The sequence below is a fragment of the Penicillium hispanicum genome (assembly GCF_028827665.1).
Source record: "Penicillium hispanicum strain IBT 35686 chromosome Unknown utg000007l_segment0_segment0, whole genome shotgun sequence".
Classification (NCBI taxonomy): Eukaryota; Fungi; Ascomycota; class Eurotiomycetes; order Eurotiales; family Aspergillaceae; genus Penicillium; species Penicillium hispanicum.
The window spans coordinates 1275488-1292266 of record NW_026623199.1 but is presented as its reverse complement, the minus strand read 5'-3'; the positions used below and the strand labels follow the sequence as shown (position 1 = coordinate 1292266).

The following is a 16779-nucleotide window of genomic DNA, read 5'->3' as shown; positions in this document are numbered from 1 at the left end:
TTGCTGAGGATGGTCTCGGTCCTCAATTCACGATGTGCGAAGAGATGAAATTTTGCAGCTGCGGCAGCCCGTTTTAAGCGCGGTGGTGACTAAGCATGTGGTCCGAGTCCCCGTCGGCGTCAAAAAAATTCCTCCGCTTCACTGTCCACGACACAAGCAATTCTTCCACGCCGCAACCTCTAATTACCGCCAAGTGAGTGACTACCTCCATGTCGCGAATTTTATTGAACTCTACTTTTGAACTCATACTGACTTCTCCCGCTCCAGGATGCATCTTATGGTATGTGCTATCCGATCGCGATCCCGAACCATCTCTTTGCAGCACGAATCGCCCAGGAACAGCGTCGCTGACCGGCAAACAGTACACTCTCGGTGCCGATGGCAAGCGAGTCTACACGCTGAAGAAGGTTGTCGACGGCAAGGTCTCCAAGTCCGCGTAAGAACTCGTGCCTGGTCGTGCACAAAGATTTCTAGTTCCTAACATCCCGCCAGCCACCCTGCTCGCTTCTCGCCTGATGACAAGTACTCGCGGTATGTTGGATTCCCTGCGCAAGAATTATTCTTGGCCTCTTGCTAATGTTCCATCTGTTAGTCACCGTGTCACCCTGAAGAGGCGCTACGGCCTCCTGCTCACCCAGCAGCCCGAGACCCCCTCGTCATAAAAGAATGCAACTGGAATTGGGAAATTTTTTATTGAAGGGTGACAAGGCCCGTGTTTCGGCGCATGGTGTTTTTGTACAGTCCGGATGGCTGCAGTTTGCAATTTTGTGATACTCCGTCGAAGCTTAGGGACGTGGATCTTCACGATATCTAGTTTCCAGTGTTGGCTATAAATGACACATTCTTCAACGGTCAAAAGTGGTATTTATTCCGTGTTATCTATGTGCAAGAGTAAATCGTCAATAGAGAGGGCCTCGGTCATTGTTCATCAAGAGGCCGGTTCTTCATGATGAAAACCAATCCGGTGACTTTTGTGTATACCAAAACTCCAGCCCATGTACCTAGGTAGTCCATAATGCATAGTCATCCACAGACATCCCCTCAGCGCTTTCTTGAGTTGACACTCCGACCGGCGCCGACCTTCACGCGACCGCCCAGCTTGTTGCGCTCGCCAGTCAAGATGCCGGGCAAATAGTCTTCATCCATGAGATCACGCTCCCGGCGCTGCCGACGCTCCTCCTCGGCAGTCGAGCGAACGTACTCTTTCTGGTCCTCGGCGAGAATGAGCTCTGTGCCCCAGCCGCCTTTTCCACCACCTCCCTTCCATTTTCCGTTGGCGCTGCCATGGATCGGCTTGGGAACGCTGTAGCGATTACCCCGGTTGTTCCACTGCATGTTCTTCTTCAAATGCATGGTAAACTGGCCATTGGCAGTGGTAGTGCAGGAGACTCGAGTGAGAGTGTCCTTGCCGCAACGAGGGCAGAATTGCTTGTTCATGTCCTTGGTAGTAAGGAAACAAGCATGGCAGCGTTTGATGAAGGATTTCAGATGTTGGATTCTTTGCAGCGTCGTTGTCGATAGAAGATTGAGGTTCATCTGGAGAAGAACATTTTGGCACTCGGGGAACATCAGCAGTCGCTTATATTTCAATGACGGATACATCCACTTACTGCAAAATCGGTGGTCATGGTAGCCACCTGCATGGTCTTCGGCTCAGATGCGGTGGACGAGGCGCCGCCAGTCTCGTCACGGGCCAGCCGCTTCTTGTAGTTGGAGGGAGTAATCCATTCTCCGCCGTCAGAGTCGGCATTATCATCATCATCGTTCTCGTCATCTTTGCTCTCCTCGGGGGCATTATCTTCAGTTGCGCCCTCGGCGGTAGCACTCTCGCCCGCGACTCCATTTTCTTGGGAAGCATTTCCTTCTTGCTTGGCCTGTTCGGTGTTGTCTGCAACAGTTGTCTCCTTCACGCCGTCCGTAATGGCATCCACACCATTCGATTCGGTTTCATCTTTTTTGTCCTCCTCCTTCACGGGCGGCTTCCCATTCACACGTTTCTGACCAGGGACACTCCGCAGGCGCCAGTCACCTCCATTGCGCTCACATTCCATCTCATAAGCAAGCGCCAGCACCTCAATATCGGTGCGACTCAGCACGCTTCGATCACCGGTTTTCCGGGCGAACTCGCTGATGACATTGAAGCTATTGGGAGTGGGGGAGCGCTGCTTCATGAAGGGAAGATAGAGTGTCTCGACGCGAGCGCGTGCATCGGGATCGCGGATTTCGGTCACCACCGACGGGGTGGTGATGATCTCTTCGCATTGGGCGAGCAAAGTGGAAAGCGGCGGGGTATTCTTCAGGATGGGACCGGCGTCCAACACGATTGTGTGGACGGGTTTGGGCGGTGATGCTGCAGACACCGCCATGTTCTGTCTTAAAACGAAGGAAGTGCCAAAGACTTGAGGGAGAATCAGAGGGGAAGATCGCAGCCTATGGAGGAGGGGGATCAATTGTTGGGCGCCGCGATGTGGAAAGGAAATTTCTCGGGATGTTGGTCTGTGCGTGCTTATCGCCCTATCTTATCGGATGGCCATTCTTGTATAACGATGTATATCCTCGCGGTAAAGGAAAGGTTAACAATAAAATAGTTCAATTATAAGTCTTTCTGGATTTTTGTCTACCTATACCTTTGAGAGAGTACATAGCTAGCTTTGGTATAGAGGTCGGATATATATTCCAGATCACTCGAGCACCTTGTCGCTATGTTCACTCCAGGGCTGCTTCATCCCTGTGGCTTACCTATGCAGCATATTGGATGTATTAGCATTACAATATTTTGAAGCAACAGAAGTTTGCGTTTGGATCAAGCCGGTTAGAGGATCTAGAACAATCTTATTTTTGGAGACGAGGATTACTGCTCGGGCTTAAAATGGGCGGGTATCAGGCCGAGGTAAATATGCCCGTGCAGTGACGAGCCCTAGAAGCCAGAAGAACATCTCTCACAGGGTATTGTGCTGTATATTCATGTGGAATTTTAGGACGGCAGGCATAGTCACCTCCCACGGGGATGTCTGGTTCTCACGAGCGCTAAGCTCATTTATGTGCAGGTTTTGCTTCTGCCCCCAAGGTACAGTTGTGACCAAGGTGACAAGCTTGTAGTAAAGTAGCGGTCAATCCATGTGAAAGACAGCACCGATGACATCGGCCGTCTGCATATGCGAACAGCTATATGTATGCTGTATGCACGAGGCACAATGTAGCTGTCCCGGCTATAGTTCAAACGGCGGCTGCTGGATTTGCCTGCGGTCCAGTCTCAAACCGATCGAACCGTGCTGGAGGGGACGTCTCCCAACCTTGCAACTTCTGGTTGGTGAGAAAAGGCTGCACGAGGACTAGTTGTGAGACTCGATCTTACAGATTGCATTGCTCAGTTTAGAATACAACCAGGCATAGGCCCGTCACAGCGCTTGGAGAGCAACGGCTCGAGTTGAGAGGAAAGGGTATCCTACAGCATCCCAGCAGAATCCATAGGTAATAAAGGAGGAGTGAAAATTGAGCACTAGGACTTTCCCAAATGAGATTGTAAGGCCTTCAGAATGCGGTACGCAGTTTCCAACCGGCCGTGCTGATTCGAGTCCGCCTCCACGCGTTTGAGGCGAAGGTGGGAACGAACATGCGAATCGCAGATGACTAGTTACACAGCAGATGCTACGGCCTTGCAGTGCAGGAGAATTGAGGCACTACTCAAAATGCTTTTGCCAGCAAAACCAGAGTAGCAGCGTCAGAAGGCGTGCAGACGATATTTGAGAATCGCGGTGGCGCAATGTGATAGATCATCCGCGTCCGAGTGGCGCCTTGGCTGGTTTGGCCAGATTTATGCATCTTGACAGCTGGCTTATTTCTAAATTTGCTTTGGGCTTTCTCTTTCCACCCCCTTAGTGCATTTTGTGGATTGAACTGAACATTGCTGGAATGAAAAACTTGCATCTATCGGTAGATGGACGAGGGCCCAGAAATCCCTGAAGTTGCACCCACAGTCGAAAAGCAATTTATTCTGGGCCTCGGGGTATCCGAGGGATCCGTTTCTGGGATCATAATTTGCCAATCAAATACTATGCGCGCTCATGTCCGGCTCAGCGCTCCCTTGCAAGAATCTCGAACGGTCGTCGATTTCCCGGTAACTGGGGCCGCAGGACGATCATGATGACCTCTTTGAGATCGATGTGGCAGCGGAATCTAGCTTTTCCATAAGCCACAGTATTGGAAATAGAAGTCCGTTGAAACGGAAATATGATTTGTGGGAAGCTTCGGACATGAGACCCCTTGCACTGCAGTGAGCTTAACGGAGCCCTATCCCAATGGGATCCTGCGTGGCCACGCGCATGTCTCAACAGGAACTGGCTCTTTATGCGTCAAGCTCCAAGTGCTATGCCTTTCAATACGCCTCGTTCAAGGGTAGAAGAGTCTTTGGAGATTTCAATTCCCAACGTGTCCCTAGTGGGATAACGCGGGCAAGCTGAAAGGGCTGTCGATCATCCGGCGCATATGCAGGATCGGCACTTCTTTTGATAGATCAGGGCCCGGCTGTGTCCGGGCCTCGGAGTCCGCCTATGCGGACTGTCCGCTGTCGAATCCCCTCTTTGTGAAGGCGTATTATGTACGTCCTAGTGTCCGTCGAAGGGCCGATGGAGGGCCGTGCAGGGATATGCCGTCGTAGAATTGTTTATTGCGCCTCCATGTGCATTGGAGTGACCAATAACGCAGAGAGCGGCATGGACTCCACGCGTTGGGTCATGCACTCATCGAGGAGACGATATCATTTCTTCTTCTTTATCACTGCTCATTGTCAAATCAGGCTTGTCGTATTGATTTAGGACCTGTTCTGTACTCACACTCGCTGTCCATTGCGTCCATGCAATCCATCCTGGTCCGCCGTAAATTGTTTTCGGGTCGCCGCTGCTCGCCAGCTCGTGCTAAATCTCAAATCAACCAATCGTTATGACCGAGTGCGTGGGAACGAGGATCTGATCGGTCATTCTACATGCGCGATCGCCAGCTCCCCCAGCATCCAGGACCAATCTGTGACTAAGTGAAAGAAGGGATAAATGCCGCGACAACGCCTGCGAAGGATGGGCCGTTGTCAGAAAGTTCAAGACCGTGTCAACTCTCATCCAAGCCCTGTCTCATTAGTATCTATAGTCGTAGAGTAGAATCTCCCGGGTGATAAGACAGACCACTAGCCGCCAACGTCAAAAGCACACAACAAGAGTAAAACACAGCATAGAGTTCAACACGAAGACGCATGGATCGAGGCCACCGGGGGGGCCAGTCCAACCTGATTTGCTGGATGCAGCCCCTTGCGCAGGAGACTGCAGCGTACCTTGTCCCAAGCCGGGTTTCTGTCTCGCGTCCACGCATCGGTCCGCCAATCCGGGGAGCGAGGAGCATGAAGCAGGGAGATTTGCGCGGTTGCGCTCTCACCCCGGGTGACGGGACTAGCGGATTTGCGCTCCGCCTGTTCCTGGCTCTCTGCGTCTGGTTGTGCCTTGTCGACGAGCCTGATCGACCCCCGGGCTGGTCACGTTGGGGTTCAAGGGGGGTGAGCAGTTATATGCTCGAGATCTTCCCTCCTGCTGCGCAAATCTGGGGGGAATTATTTACTCTGGTCACTCGTTTGAATCTCCGATCGTTGGCTCCCGACCTGCTGTCTTCTGCTCTTATCATACCTGACCGATCTGAACAACCCTGGAGTGCTTGTTATCTGTCCACGGTGTGGGCGGAAGATGAATCTACTCCAGCTTCGAGATGCCGATCTCATACGGGATGATAGCAGCGTTGTCATGTCCAAGCGGGGCTCCCAGGGACTGGCTGTGAGCGTCATCTTCACCACGCTGGCAACTGCTTTTGTAGGGGCTCGGCTGTATACTCGAATCAAACTGATCAGGCGCATGGAGGCTAATGACTGGATGGTTGTGATCGCACTGGTAAGTCCATCGACGAAGACCTTAGGATGGCAGACACTGACGGTATCAAGATCAATTCGTATATCTTCATGGGCTTGGATATTGTTGAAGCCACCAGTGGAATGGGCGTGCATGTAAAGGAGATTCCGCCCAAGATTCTGGCGCGACAGATGAAGGTGAAGGCGGACCACTCCCCATCCTGAGACGTGACCTCAGTTCTAACTTCCTCCAGGCTTTCTGGCTGACCATCCCATTCTACAACGCTGCCGTTCTCTGCGCCAAAGCCTCCATTCTGATGCAGTATTTCCATGTCTTCCCCACGCGTCGCATGCGCATCGTCTGCTGGGTGATGATCACCATTCTCGGCCTCTACGGCACATGGGCCGTGATCAGCGCCTTCTTGAACTGCGTGCCCGTTGCGAAATTCTGGAATGACTCGATTCCCGGCTTCTGCTTGAGCAAACCCGGCCTCTGGTTCTCCAACGCCAGTATGCATATCACGACCGACTTGGTTATTCTCACCATTCCCATCCCGGCTCTGCTGGCCATTGATATCCCCCGAAAGCAGAGGTTTGCATTGATGGTGCTATTTGCATTGGGAGGCTTGTGAGTGATGCCCAATCATCCGCTTTGTGGCCCTGGATCACTAACATCAAGTGCCAGTGTTTGTGTGACGAGTATCGTCCGCTTGGTGGCCTTGAAGACAATCTCCGACTCCACCGATCCGACTTGTACGTGCTCCCTCCCATCCCAAGTGTGTGTCTCCCATCTAATCACGTCGAGCAGACGACAATGTCGGCGCCGCATCGTGGTCCGCCATCGAATGCAACACGGGCATCATCTGCGCTTGTCTGCCCACGCTGAAACCGCTCATCTCCCGTCTCATGCCGGGCCTCCTATCCACGTTCAGTAAGAACCGGGGCACGTACGGCAGTGGCCCCATGTCCACCCGGCGCTCGGGCAACTGGCACGACGAATCCACCTTCGTCGCGCTCGGCGCTCCCGGCGAAGACCACGAGTACGGCGCTGGCGATCCCGAGCGAATCCTCGCGCTCGAGTCGGGAGAGAACTTCAAGTACGGCGGGAAGCGCTGGTCGGGTGGAGAGAAGGATCAGATCATGCAGAATAGCTCGGTCACCGAGCTCACCGAGCAACGTCACCACTATACTTCGTCCCAGTCATCGTCGCCGTCCTACAAATGATCGTCTACGCCGCCATGTTAACGACAAGCCCGTTCAAGCGTGCCGCGGAGTACGTCGGGGTCCATGATTTGGCTTTTCGGGGAATTTTCGCCAGAGCTGTGCGCTCTTTTCGGTCTGGTGAGGGTTATCCGGGAGTATTCACTCTTTTTTCGTGTCATCTTCTTCTGTTTCATATGACCTTAATAGTTTGTGTATGTTTCGAACCCCAAATATTGATAGCGAGATGGATATATAGTTGAGGCATAGCAATGTAATTGCATACATGAAGTTGTATAGCCCGCTGGAAAGAATTTGCTAATCGAGCTACGCCTGCGAAGAGTATAAACCCGCCTATAAGAGGCTTGTGCAGATGAGATCTATTCCCGGAATGATGCTCTTAACTTAAAAGTCCTCGAACTCCTTGTCAATTTCCTCGAAGTAATCGAAGAATCCCTTGAAGAGCTTCACGCCCAGTCCGGGGTCCAAGCTTCCGGTCGTGGCCCGGATGCTGTGCATGCTGAGCTGGGGGATTCCACAGTCGATAGCTCTCATGCCGATGCGCGCGCTAGTCATCGGACCGATCGTACCACCGCTACGCGAGTCATTTCGAATCTGGAAGACCTGCAGAGTCGACCCGCAACGAGCAGCCACTCGCTTCAGGATACCATGACTGACACTGTCCGTTGTCATATGGCCATTAGAGTCGGTAGAAACTGTTACGCCAACATTCAGGCGAGGAGAGTGGTTCTCAAGGTATACGTTGAGGAAGTTCGGGTTCACGGCGTGGATGACATCAGAGGAGACCAGGAAGCTGTTCGCAACCGTCTGAGAAAGGAGGTTGGGGCCGTAGTTCTCCGAAAAGGCCTCCGTAATTCGCTCCATGACGCTGCTCATGAAGTTCGAGCGGGCACCCTGGCGCAGCAAGCTGCCAATCTCTTCATCATCAAACATGCCGACCATCTTCACAATTCCCTTCGATGCGTTCTCATCGCTAGCCAAGAGGGCCTCCTGAGCCGCGTAGCAGCAGAGCTTATCGTCAATGCGGCCCGCAAAGATGAGATCCTTCTCCAAGCCTCCAAGCTGAGCGGGCTGAATGTCAAAGAGCTCAAGCTCCCACTCCAGAATGCTGTGGTAGTCAGTCACGCCAATCTCCTTGGAGATGATCTTGACCAGTTTCTCCGGTTGCGTGGCGGCGAATGTTCCAGCGGGGATGTCGCTAGACGTGGTCGGTGCGGATGTCTGGAACAGATCCGAGTTATCGACACCAACAATAGGGACCATTTGGGTTTCTGGGTTGAATGGGCCGCTGGAAGGAGCGCCAAAGTGAGGAGCCAGGGTAGGAATGCGGGCGATGGGCCAGTCGAGCTTGACCAGCTTGGTCTCGACTTTCCCGGTCTCCGGGTTGCGAACAAGGACACGGCCACCGATACCAAGGTCTCGATCCCACCATGTTGGTCCGAGGGCACCAGCGTAAGGGGCCACCCCGAGCTGCTGGAAGCCCGCCTTGATGGGGAGCTTGGACACCGGCTTCAGCTTGGCCGTGAGGGCATCCACGTGGCCGGCGACAATGGCCATACCATTGCCAGTGGCATATTCCTTGCCAATGTGGAAAGCGATCAGCGAGCTACCGTTGCGTGTGCAGTAGAACTTGCCGCCCCGCTTGAGCTCCGGAGTCCACACCTGGCGTTCGGACAGCTGCTTGTAGCCATGTTGCTCGAGCTGCTGGGAGAAGGACTTCACAGCGTGAAAGATGGTGGGGTTGGAAGTCATAAAATCGCAGTAGGGCTTCGAGTAGTCTTCGGGGCGAACGGGCGCAGAGGCCGGTGCTGGTGCTGCTGTCGGCGCTCGGAGAGCGGCAGCGGGAAGGTCGTAGTTGCCCGGGAGCTGGGCGGACATTTGGGAGGCCCAGGGGCGGTCAAGTCCAGTCGCATGTCTTCTGGTCATGGCTGGGATGGAATAAGAGCACAGGAGATGTGGAAAAGTAGGTGTGGAAGGGGAAGCGAAGGGTTGGAGATGGATGATGACTCGTGAGGGGAAAGGAGCGGAGAGGCTAAGTGGTGGCTGGGTGCCTGACAGATCGCCGGCTGCGGCAGCCTTCCGCTCCTAGCCGATAACGCGATCTATGGTATGGGTTGTCAAGATGGAATTTCATCGCCTAGTTCATACTGAACACGGCTATGAGCTCTAAGTTTGGGTTGACTCGATTTCGGCATGTTCAGAACTGTGAAAGCTATGGCGGCCATGCATCAGGTGCTGTGGATATATAGTTTACATAGTCTTGCAGGGAGACGATACCACGTTCATCTACCAACCAAATTCGAGAATCGCTGAGATGACTACTTGAAGACTGCCGAATAACGTAAATTATAGGTCGAGCATGAATTGATTGCGTAACATGAGCGACTTTGATTGAGCCATCGTCAAAAATCTTGCTCTTCCCAGACGTTGCTAGCAAGTGTCTTCAGAGTATCGTCGTCAAGGCTGATGTCCTTTTCTCTCGGGATGCTTGGTGGGCGAAGAAAGAGCTTATTGAAGCTGATAGTAAACGGCTGACCCTGGAGGTAGATATGATTGTTGTCGCCTTTGCTAATGACTTGCTGACGTGGGACCCTATCATTCACAAGTTCCCATGGCTCCAGCACGATATTGGGCGAGCTCCGACCGATCTTGATTGTGATGACCACTTGATCACCGTTTGATTCGGAAAGAAATAGAGAGGATAGAGTTGATTGAACAGGAAGAGAGAGTAAGTTAAAGAGAAAAAGAGAGATATTTAAGGAAGCAGGAGGGGAGTGTATAGGAGAGATATATATATATATATACTCAATTAATAAAGAAATATTAGCGCCGGCATGCTTGCAGTGCTAGCCAGATCTAGCAGTTGTACGATAAAGAAGCGTAGGAATCGGTTCTAATTAATAAATCGAGTTCAAAGCAGCTGTAGCAGTCGAGGGAGTCTTATAAGTGTGCTGCACGGATATAGGGGGGGTTGAACAGATCCATGGATGCAGGAGAGGGGATCTTGATATAATTAATAAGCAATAGGCATAACTAGCTCGGTACGATTCGAAAATGCCTAGGCCTAATGGGCTGTAACTGTTAGGACTGGCTCTGCGAGGCAGTCCGATGAGATGATAAAAGGATTAGAGTGAAGAAACCAATGACTCGATTCTGAGTGTAAACTAATCGCTGGAGTGCTATCTGTGTCTGCGCAGGACCATAGAGACCATATGTGCTGTCCTGCGAGGGCCGGGGTCGTAACAGTAACCCGTTCGGAAAGCCAGGTACTGGAAATGACTAGGACCGGTTGACAAAAGCAGGCCATACACCGCGTTTCCAACCGCGTTCTCTAAAATAGCGTTGAGTCTGGGGCGAACAGACACAACTTTCGTTAATATTATATGAGTTCAATAAGTCATGTTTCAAGTCAGACGGGGATGAGAGACCTATCAAGTGCCAAGACCATGTCTATTCAGCCGGAGAAGGGATCGAATCTACGCAATAACCTGAGAAAGCAGGCAGAAACAAAAACGAATAAACGTAGTGCACTGGAGAGGGAGAAGGAGAGAGAATGGAAGATCCTCTAAACTGAGAACTATCTACACAGCGGGGCTTGCCCAAATCCTCAGACATCCTGCTATCAGTATCGGACGTCAAGGGCAGTCTTTGCTCGCCCAGCGCAGGGTCACCAACATCCGAAGCCCGGGGAAGAATCGGCTTGTCGGCAATCGTCCGGCATTGGCGCAAGGAAAAAATGGGGACCGCCTAATAGTCTTAGCCACAAAGGGAGAATCAACCCGTGAACTGCGATGACGCATGCCGATTGAGCAACTGGGGGTGCAGAGATACGGGCCCGGGTACTTCCTCGTTGACCGGTGGGCACAGGTTGCGTACAAGTCCCTCTCGTGTTTGCTCACAGGCACAGTTGGCAGAGTAGGTAACCTGGGAGGACTTAGATTGTAATGATTAAGGCTGCATCTCCATCATAGATTGATATTCTAGACACCCAACCAAAAGTCGGTCGAGTCTGTAGGGATTTTGAAATCCTCGAGCAAATATCTGGTGCGGATTAGTGGGAAGAGATCGGAATGGATCACCGGTGGAGCCCTCTCCTCGAATTGCCACTGAAGGACGCACGCCTCTCTAGGCCGAATGGGTCTATGACGGAACGCAAAGGAAGACAAAGCCGTCGTCCTCGAGAACTCGTTTCCCCTTCGAGGGCTCCCTTCCCACGAACCGGGAGAGGGCTGGGTTAAACCTTCTAACAAGGGTCCGTTTTCGGCATGCGGTGGGAGAAGCAGGGGGGAGCGCGAAGAGGAGAACCACTGATTGATAAGAATTTGCTGTGGGGGACGAAAGTCGCCAAGAAGCAGCGCGGGCGCGGTTGGGTGAGCAGCCAATGACACTAAGCGAGTTCGAGGGCTGCGTGTGGTTTTCAGTCGTGGAATTGCCTCGCAACATCATCGATCGGCGGGCAAAACGCGGATCGAGCCAACTGAAGCGACCGCCTAGCGCCATCAGATAAGATCAACCAGCGAGAGCGGCGGTTGGGCTACACTGTTTTCCCTTGTCAATCCATGCCTGTTCACGGCAAGCTGAGGCCCGAGAAGAGAAAATTGCGCACACCAGGCCACTGATTGGTGAAATCGCCGTTTCTGCTAGGTAATGAAGGGGCGTAGTTCCGACGGAGACGGGCATCCATCCACGGTCGAAGGATTAGACACCCCGTTGTGCGAAGCCCACTGTTTTTGGTTCTTGCTTTGCTTGCGTGGAATGGCGTGATCATACTCTTTTTCGTCGGCAGGTTTGATCAACGTGCTGGATAGCCTCTAAGTTGAATTCCTCGAGGCACATCAACCACCCGAACTGGATAGCCAGTGCTAGCGTCGCAAATCGTCGGTATATGTAGCGTCAGCCCACTGGCCGGTCGCGCTTGCCGGGCTCTTCTCTAACGAATCTGATAAATGAAAAACTCTGCGCAGGACGGATGATTCCATAGCTCGGAGTGCTCCACCGAGGGAGAAACAGCGCAGGTGGGAATCCACCAGCCCGTCCGAAACCGGGATCATGTGAGCCCATCTAATCTGATCATCGCTCTTTCCCTTTTCTTTCCTTCCTCGCCCACTTTTTCCCGCTGGCTCTTTACTTCCCTTGCTGACCTTTCGGGCCTTTCTGACTTTTCTGATCTCACCATCGTCTTGTTGCTCTGCACTTGCCCTTTCTTCTCTTCATCCTCCCCTCTGAGTTCTTCGGGGTGACCCCCAACTCGCTTATCGGCTCGTATGAGCGCACATCCGCTCTTCCGACCGAGAACCGGCTCGTGCGTGCCTCCCGAACCCGCCCGACTCCAACTCCCCTCAATGTGTGCCCACTGACCACAACGCAGCCCCCTGCACTGAAATCCCCCAAATCGTGATGGCCACGACGGGCGTGTCTATCACGCCTGCTCCGGCTACGGCTTGTCCGCCGCTGGCTCTTGCCCCTGCCCCCGCGCTGGCTGCCCGGCCGTCCGTCGCTCCGTCGCCGGGACCTGGCACGCCCGGCTCCATTACGTCGAAAGAATGGGTAATTCCGCCTCGCCCCAAGCCTGGTCGCAAGCCCGCCACCGATACACCACCCACCAAGCGCAAGGCGCAGAACCGGGCTGCCCAGCGAGCGTTCCGGGAGCGACGGGCCGCACGGGTGCAAGAGCTGGAGGAGCAAATCAAAGAAATCGAGGATGACCATGAATTGCGTGTGGCCGCCCTCAATGAACAGATTAGCAATGTCTCTCAGGAGGTCGAGCAATGCCGCGAGGAGATGGGCTGGTGGCGCGACCGATGTCATGCCCTGGAGAAGGAAGTGTCCATTGAACGCAGTGCAAAGGAAGCCCTCGTCAAGGAATTCCGCACTTCATTGTCCGGCTCGAACAGCCAAAAGTCCTCGGTCCCCGACTCAGTCCCCCTTCCGCCTCGCTCGCGGCCATCTACCCGAAGCTCCCGGATGGAGGGCGTCGTGGCGACGCCCATTAGCGCCGACCGCAACCGGGAGGACGGACAGGATAACGTGCCGCTGGGCTGCACCAACTGCTCGTCTGTACACTGCCAGTGCATTGAAGATGCCTTTGCCATGCCAATTGACACGCATGAGTCGTCTCGCTCGAGGCATCCTCCTCACGGGGTTGGCAGCCCGGAGCGCGAGAACGCCGAGCCCGACATCAAACCTGATCCCGAAGAGATGGAGATTGACTTCACCGCTCGATTCGCGGGTGCCCCGGCTCAAACAAGTTCAAGTAGCAATAACAACACGGTCTCTTCGCCGCCTGTCGACCCTTGTGGATTCTGCCAGGACGGCACGCCTTGCATCTGCGCCGAGATGGCCGCCCAGGAGCAGCAGCGCGGCCGCCGCAACTCTTTCGAGAACAACCGCCTCGCTCCCATTCAGTCTATCTCGCAATTCACTCCTCCCCCTTCCGACAGTGATGTCCGCTCGGAAGTGACTCTCCCTCCCATCAGTCAAGCTACCAACCCCTGTGCGAACGGGCCCGGTACCTGCGCTCAGTGTCTTGCCGATCCCCGGAGCACCCTTTTTTGCAAGACGCTGGCAGCCTCCCGGTCAGCGAGCGGGACTCCATCGGGAGGAGGCTGCTGTGGCGGCAAGGGAGCAGACGGCGGATGCTGCATGTCGCGCAATGCCCCCTCCATCCCGACCACGCGTAACCACCCCGCCATGCCTCCGCAACCTGCCCCATCCAAGCCCCCTACGCCCAATGCCCTCACTCTGAGCTGTGCGGATGCCTTTACCACCCTATCACGCCACCCGAACTTCTCTCAGGCCAGCGATGAGATTTCCTCCTGGCTGCCGAAGCTACACACTCTCCCGAACCCCCGGGACCTGGCTCTAGCAGAGAGCCGTGGTGGTCGGGCGGCCATGGAAGTCGAAGCCGCCAGCGTTATGGGCGTGCTCCGCTACTTCGACCGGCGCTTCGCCGAGAAATGAAGACTTCCGACCTAACTGCCTTTCTTGAATTCTGCATCGGGTTTTCTTTTCCTTTCCGCCTCCTCCGGAGGCTACTTGATACCCACACCCCCGATTGCTGCCATGTATCACCATACCGGTCTACATTCCTTTTTTACCATCACCGTGCCCACTTGCCATCTGCAGTGCAACACTGCAACTCTTGACAATCTTCTCCCCCCCAAAAAGCTCGCATTTCGCATTTTTCTTCTTACCATTCCCAAGCGTTTTCTAGCCTCTACTGTCGTAGACTAGTAACGCCTCTTGGCCGATATGAACCTGGTCCATGTCTGTGGTAGGTTTATGTGGTAGTTTACTGTTATCGTTGGCTCCTTGTCCTTCTGAACTAGACGGGTTTGGATTTGACTGGCGTTTTTCTTTGCCAATTTCGCGTGATGTGTACACCGTGCTTCTGATGAATGAAATGATCTCTTTCTTATACATGACTCTTGATGATCTGTGATTTGTGTGTCTTGGGAGGAATGTATTTGCGTCCGTTCGTTGTCTTAATGGCGTGTCTAGTCTCGTGGTACGTACACACGAGCTCGACTGACATGAAATTGGCAGTGGCGGACGACTAACAGATACGATCCTTCTGTACATTCAGATGAGTATTAAGATAAAGGTGGATGGTTATGAGCATTATGGAGATTGCTATGTAAGGAAGTGACAGTTTTATACAGGGCGTGGAAAAGAACAAAAGACGCCATTCGCCTGCCCCTGGATCCATTCCCTGGGGTATACGGTGTGAGCGGAGGGCGGAGGGGAGAGTCGAGATAAGAAGTAAAGACAGACATAAGTAGCGTGATGAGGTCCAACGTTCCGGCTATCCCGAGGGCACAGCCTGGGTGATCTAGGGAACCAAATCCCAGTCCGTAGGTGGTAAGATGGCAGAGAGTGGGAAAGAAACCAGGAGAACGGGACACCGAATATCCAAACCATAAGGGCACTCCACTTCAAGATGCGGCAAGCACTCGGGGTGAAGTAGAGTATCCCGTTTAGAATCGACCGCCGCTGGACCGGCCATAGCCGTCTCGCACGGTCACTTCCTCCTCGCCGGCGCCTCCGACGCCACCCAGGAAGCTGGAACCCCAGATACCCGCGATACCCCACATACCTATCCGCCAGCCGCGGTACAGGCCCTGGATGCCTTGGCCCTGCTGGCGCTTCTGGCGCTGGGAGGCTGACTTGCCGACGACTTGTCGGGCACGCTCGGAGTCGGAGGAAATGGGGCTCACGCCTTCCTCGTGGACAATATGCCACATAGTGCCCACGATACCGCGGTAGGTCCGCGGGGTCGGGACGATGGTCTCCACGTCAGAAGCGTCGATTGACGCGGCGCGCATACTGCCGCCGGAGGATTTCTGGCGCAGGCTGAGGGATGTGTAGGTAGCGATCTGGGCGCGACGAAGGACGGTCTCGAGGGGAAAGCGCACTGCAAGCTCAAGACCGGAGGTGAGGAAACTGAACAGGTTCCACATGGAGGGGTTGAGAAGAGGGTCGATGGACAGGTAGGACTTGAGGAAGAGTGGGGTTGACGTGGTAATCAAGTTTGGCAAACTGGAGTGGAGGATGGTGATGGGGACGAGGTGTGGCGGGATGGTGCAGTTGGGTGTGGGAAGCTGGCGAATGGCTCGGATGAGAGAGCGAGGGCCGTGAGTTGCAGGGGTGAGCATTAAGAAGGTACGAGCGGTATCAATCGGGGAAAGGATTAGTGCGGACAGAGATGACGAAATGAATGATAGAATGAGTGTGGCCAAAGGCGAGGGCACCGTCAGAATATCGGCAGTCATTGGCGATGCAATATCTTCTTCTGGCAGGCCCACGATAGCTGAGAGCAGGCTGCGGATAAAGGTATTCAGCGTCGGGAGAAGCAGCGAATAGATAAAGGTGGTGTTGGACGATTTCCAAGGGGAGCTTGGTCCGCTGTTAGACCACAGCTGGGACAGGACGTCCATTAATGAGTTCGGGTTGCGAATAGTCAGGGCATGCTTAGAGGCGAGTGGCGCCGCTTCGGCACGAATATAACCACTGCGGTCTGTGATGCGATGCCGGGCCCTTCGAGAGCGTGGCGTGGTCGGTGTTGGTGTCGAGGGGGCTGCGGAGGTGAAATAGGTGCTCTCATCATCAGAGGATTCTGACTCCTGTGGGGAGCTCCGTCAGTTTCGACTCAAACAGAAAGGATATTGAGAATCCATACCGAGTCGTATGAACTGCTTCCGGCTCCTGGCTGCTCCGGCTGTTCCTCTGGCGTGTCGGGCACGACATACACCTGCAAGATCGTTTTGGCGACATCAAAGGGTTGCGCAGTCAGGACCTGGCTATAGCGCACCAGAGCCTTGTTCAGGGAGTCGCGGACCCAGTCCGAAACCGACGGCGAGGAGTCGAGATAGTCTGCATAATCGAGATCCGGAATCAGGTCGCGCGCCGAACTCCCAAACACCTGAGCGGACGAAGTCGCCGGAGCCTCGGGCGTCGCATTGGTGGCAGGCGAAAGCCCGGACTGGGGGATGTAATAAGGTCGCAAGGGATTAATCCCTTCACGAGACGCCATTGTGGATGACGAGGAGGGGTGGTCGGGGAATTGCAAAGGTCGGAGAAGTGCAGCGTGCAATGTCCGAACGGACGCCGCCTTTAGCTTTGTCAGTCTTTTTTTTCGTCCGCGGCCATTGGACGAGCGCAACTCCCTCCTCCCCCGA

The 16779-nt window shown here is 54.0% G+C and overlaps 6 protein-coding genes across 6 annotated transcripts; 3 read left to right on the top strand and 3 right to left on the bottom strand.

Moving 5' to 3' along the window:
• Nucleotides 1-95: 95 nt before the first annotated feature.
• On the top strand, nucleotides 96-662 carry N7459_008270 (H/ACA ribonucleoprotein complex subunit NOP10; the record flags this gene model as incomplete). The annotated part of the gene is made up of 5 exons (XM_056947438.1): nucleotides 96-193; nucleotides 268-280; nucleotides 363-436; nucleotides 493-531; nucleotides 593-662. 5 exons carry the CDS (start codon nucleotides 96-98, stop codon nucleotides 660-662), a joined length of 294 nt encoding a protein of 97 aa, XP_056796948.1.
• Nucleotides 663-1041: 379 nt separating this feature from the next.
• N7459_008269 (rRNA-binding endoribonuclease) lies at nucleotides 1042-2366 on the bottom strand (the record flags this gene model as incomplete). The annotated part of the gene is made up of 2 exons (XM_056947437.1): nucleotides 1042-1557; nucleotides 1611-2366. 2 exons carry the CDS (start codon nucleotides 2364-2366, stop codon nucleotides 1042-1044), a joined length of 1272 nt encoding a protein of 423 aa, XP_056796947.1.
• Nucleotides 2367-5723: 3357 nt separating this feature from the next.
• Nucleotides 5724-7105, top strand: N7459_008268 (uncharacterized protein; the record flags this gene model as incomplete). Its single annotated transcript, XM_056947436.1, has 4 exons — nucleotides 5724-5924; nucleotides 6136-6509; nucleotides 6582-6634; nucleotides 6687-7105. 4 exons carry the CDS (start codon nucleotides 5724-5726, stop codon nucleotides 7103-7105), a joined length of 1047 nt encoding a protein of 348 aa, XP_056796946.1.
• Nucleotides 7106-7486: 381 nt separating this feature from the next.
• Nucleotides 7487-9028, bottom strand: N7459_008267 (M18 family aminopeptidase; the record flags this gene model as incomplete). Its single annotated transcript, XM_056947435.1, has 1 exon — nucleotides 7487-9028. The coding sequence occupies one exon, from the start codon at nucleotides 9026-9028 to the stop codon at nucleotides 7487-7489; it is 1542 nt and encodes a 513-aa protein (XP_056796945.1).
• A 3471-nt stretch (nucleotides 9029-12499) lies between these two features.
• hapX (bZIP transcription factor HapX) lies at nucleotides 12500-14062 on the top strand (the record flags this gene model as incomplete). Its single annotated transcript, XM_056947434.1, has 1 exon — nucleotides 12500-14062. One exon carries the CDS (start codon nucleotides 12500-12502, stop codon nucleotides 14060-14062), a length of 1563 nt encoding a protein of 520 aa, XP_056796944.1.
• A 1016-nt stretch (nucleotides 14063-15078) lies between these two features.
• Nucleotides 15079-16634, bottom strand: N7459_008265 (mitofusin complex protein UGO1; the record flags this gene model as incomplete). The annotated part of the gene is made up of 2 exons (XM_056947433.1): nucleotides 15079-16224; nucleotides 16281-16634. The coding sequence occupies 2 exons, from the start codon at nucleotides 16632-16634 to the stop codon at nucleotides 15079-15081; spliced, it is 1500 nt and encodes a 499-aa protein (XP_056796943.1).
• Nucleotides 16635-16779: the final 145 nt, after the last annotated feature.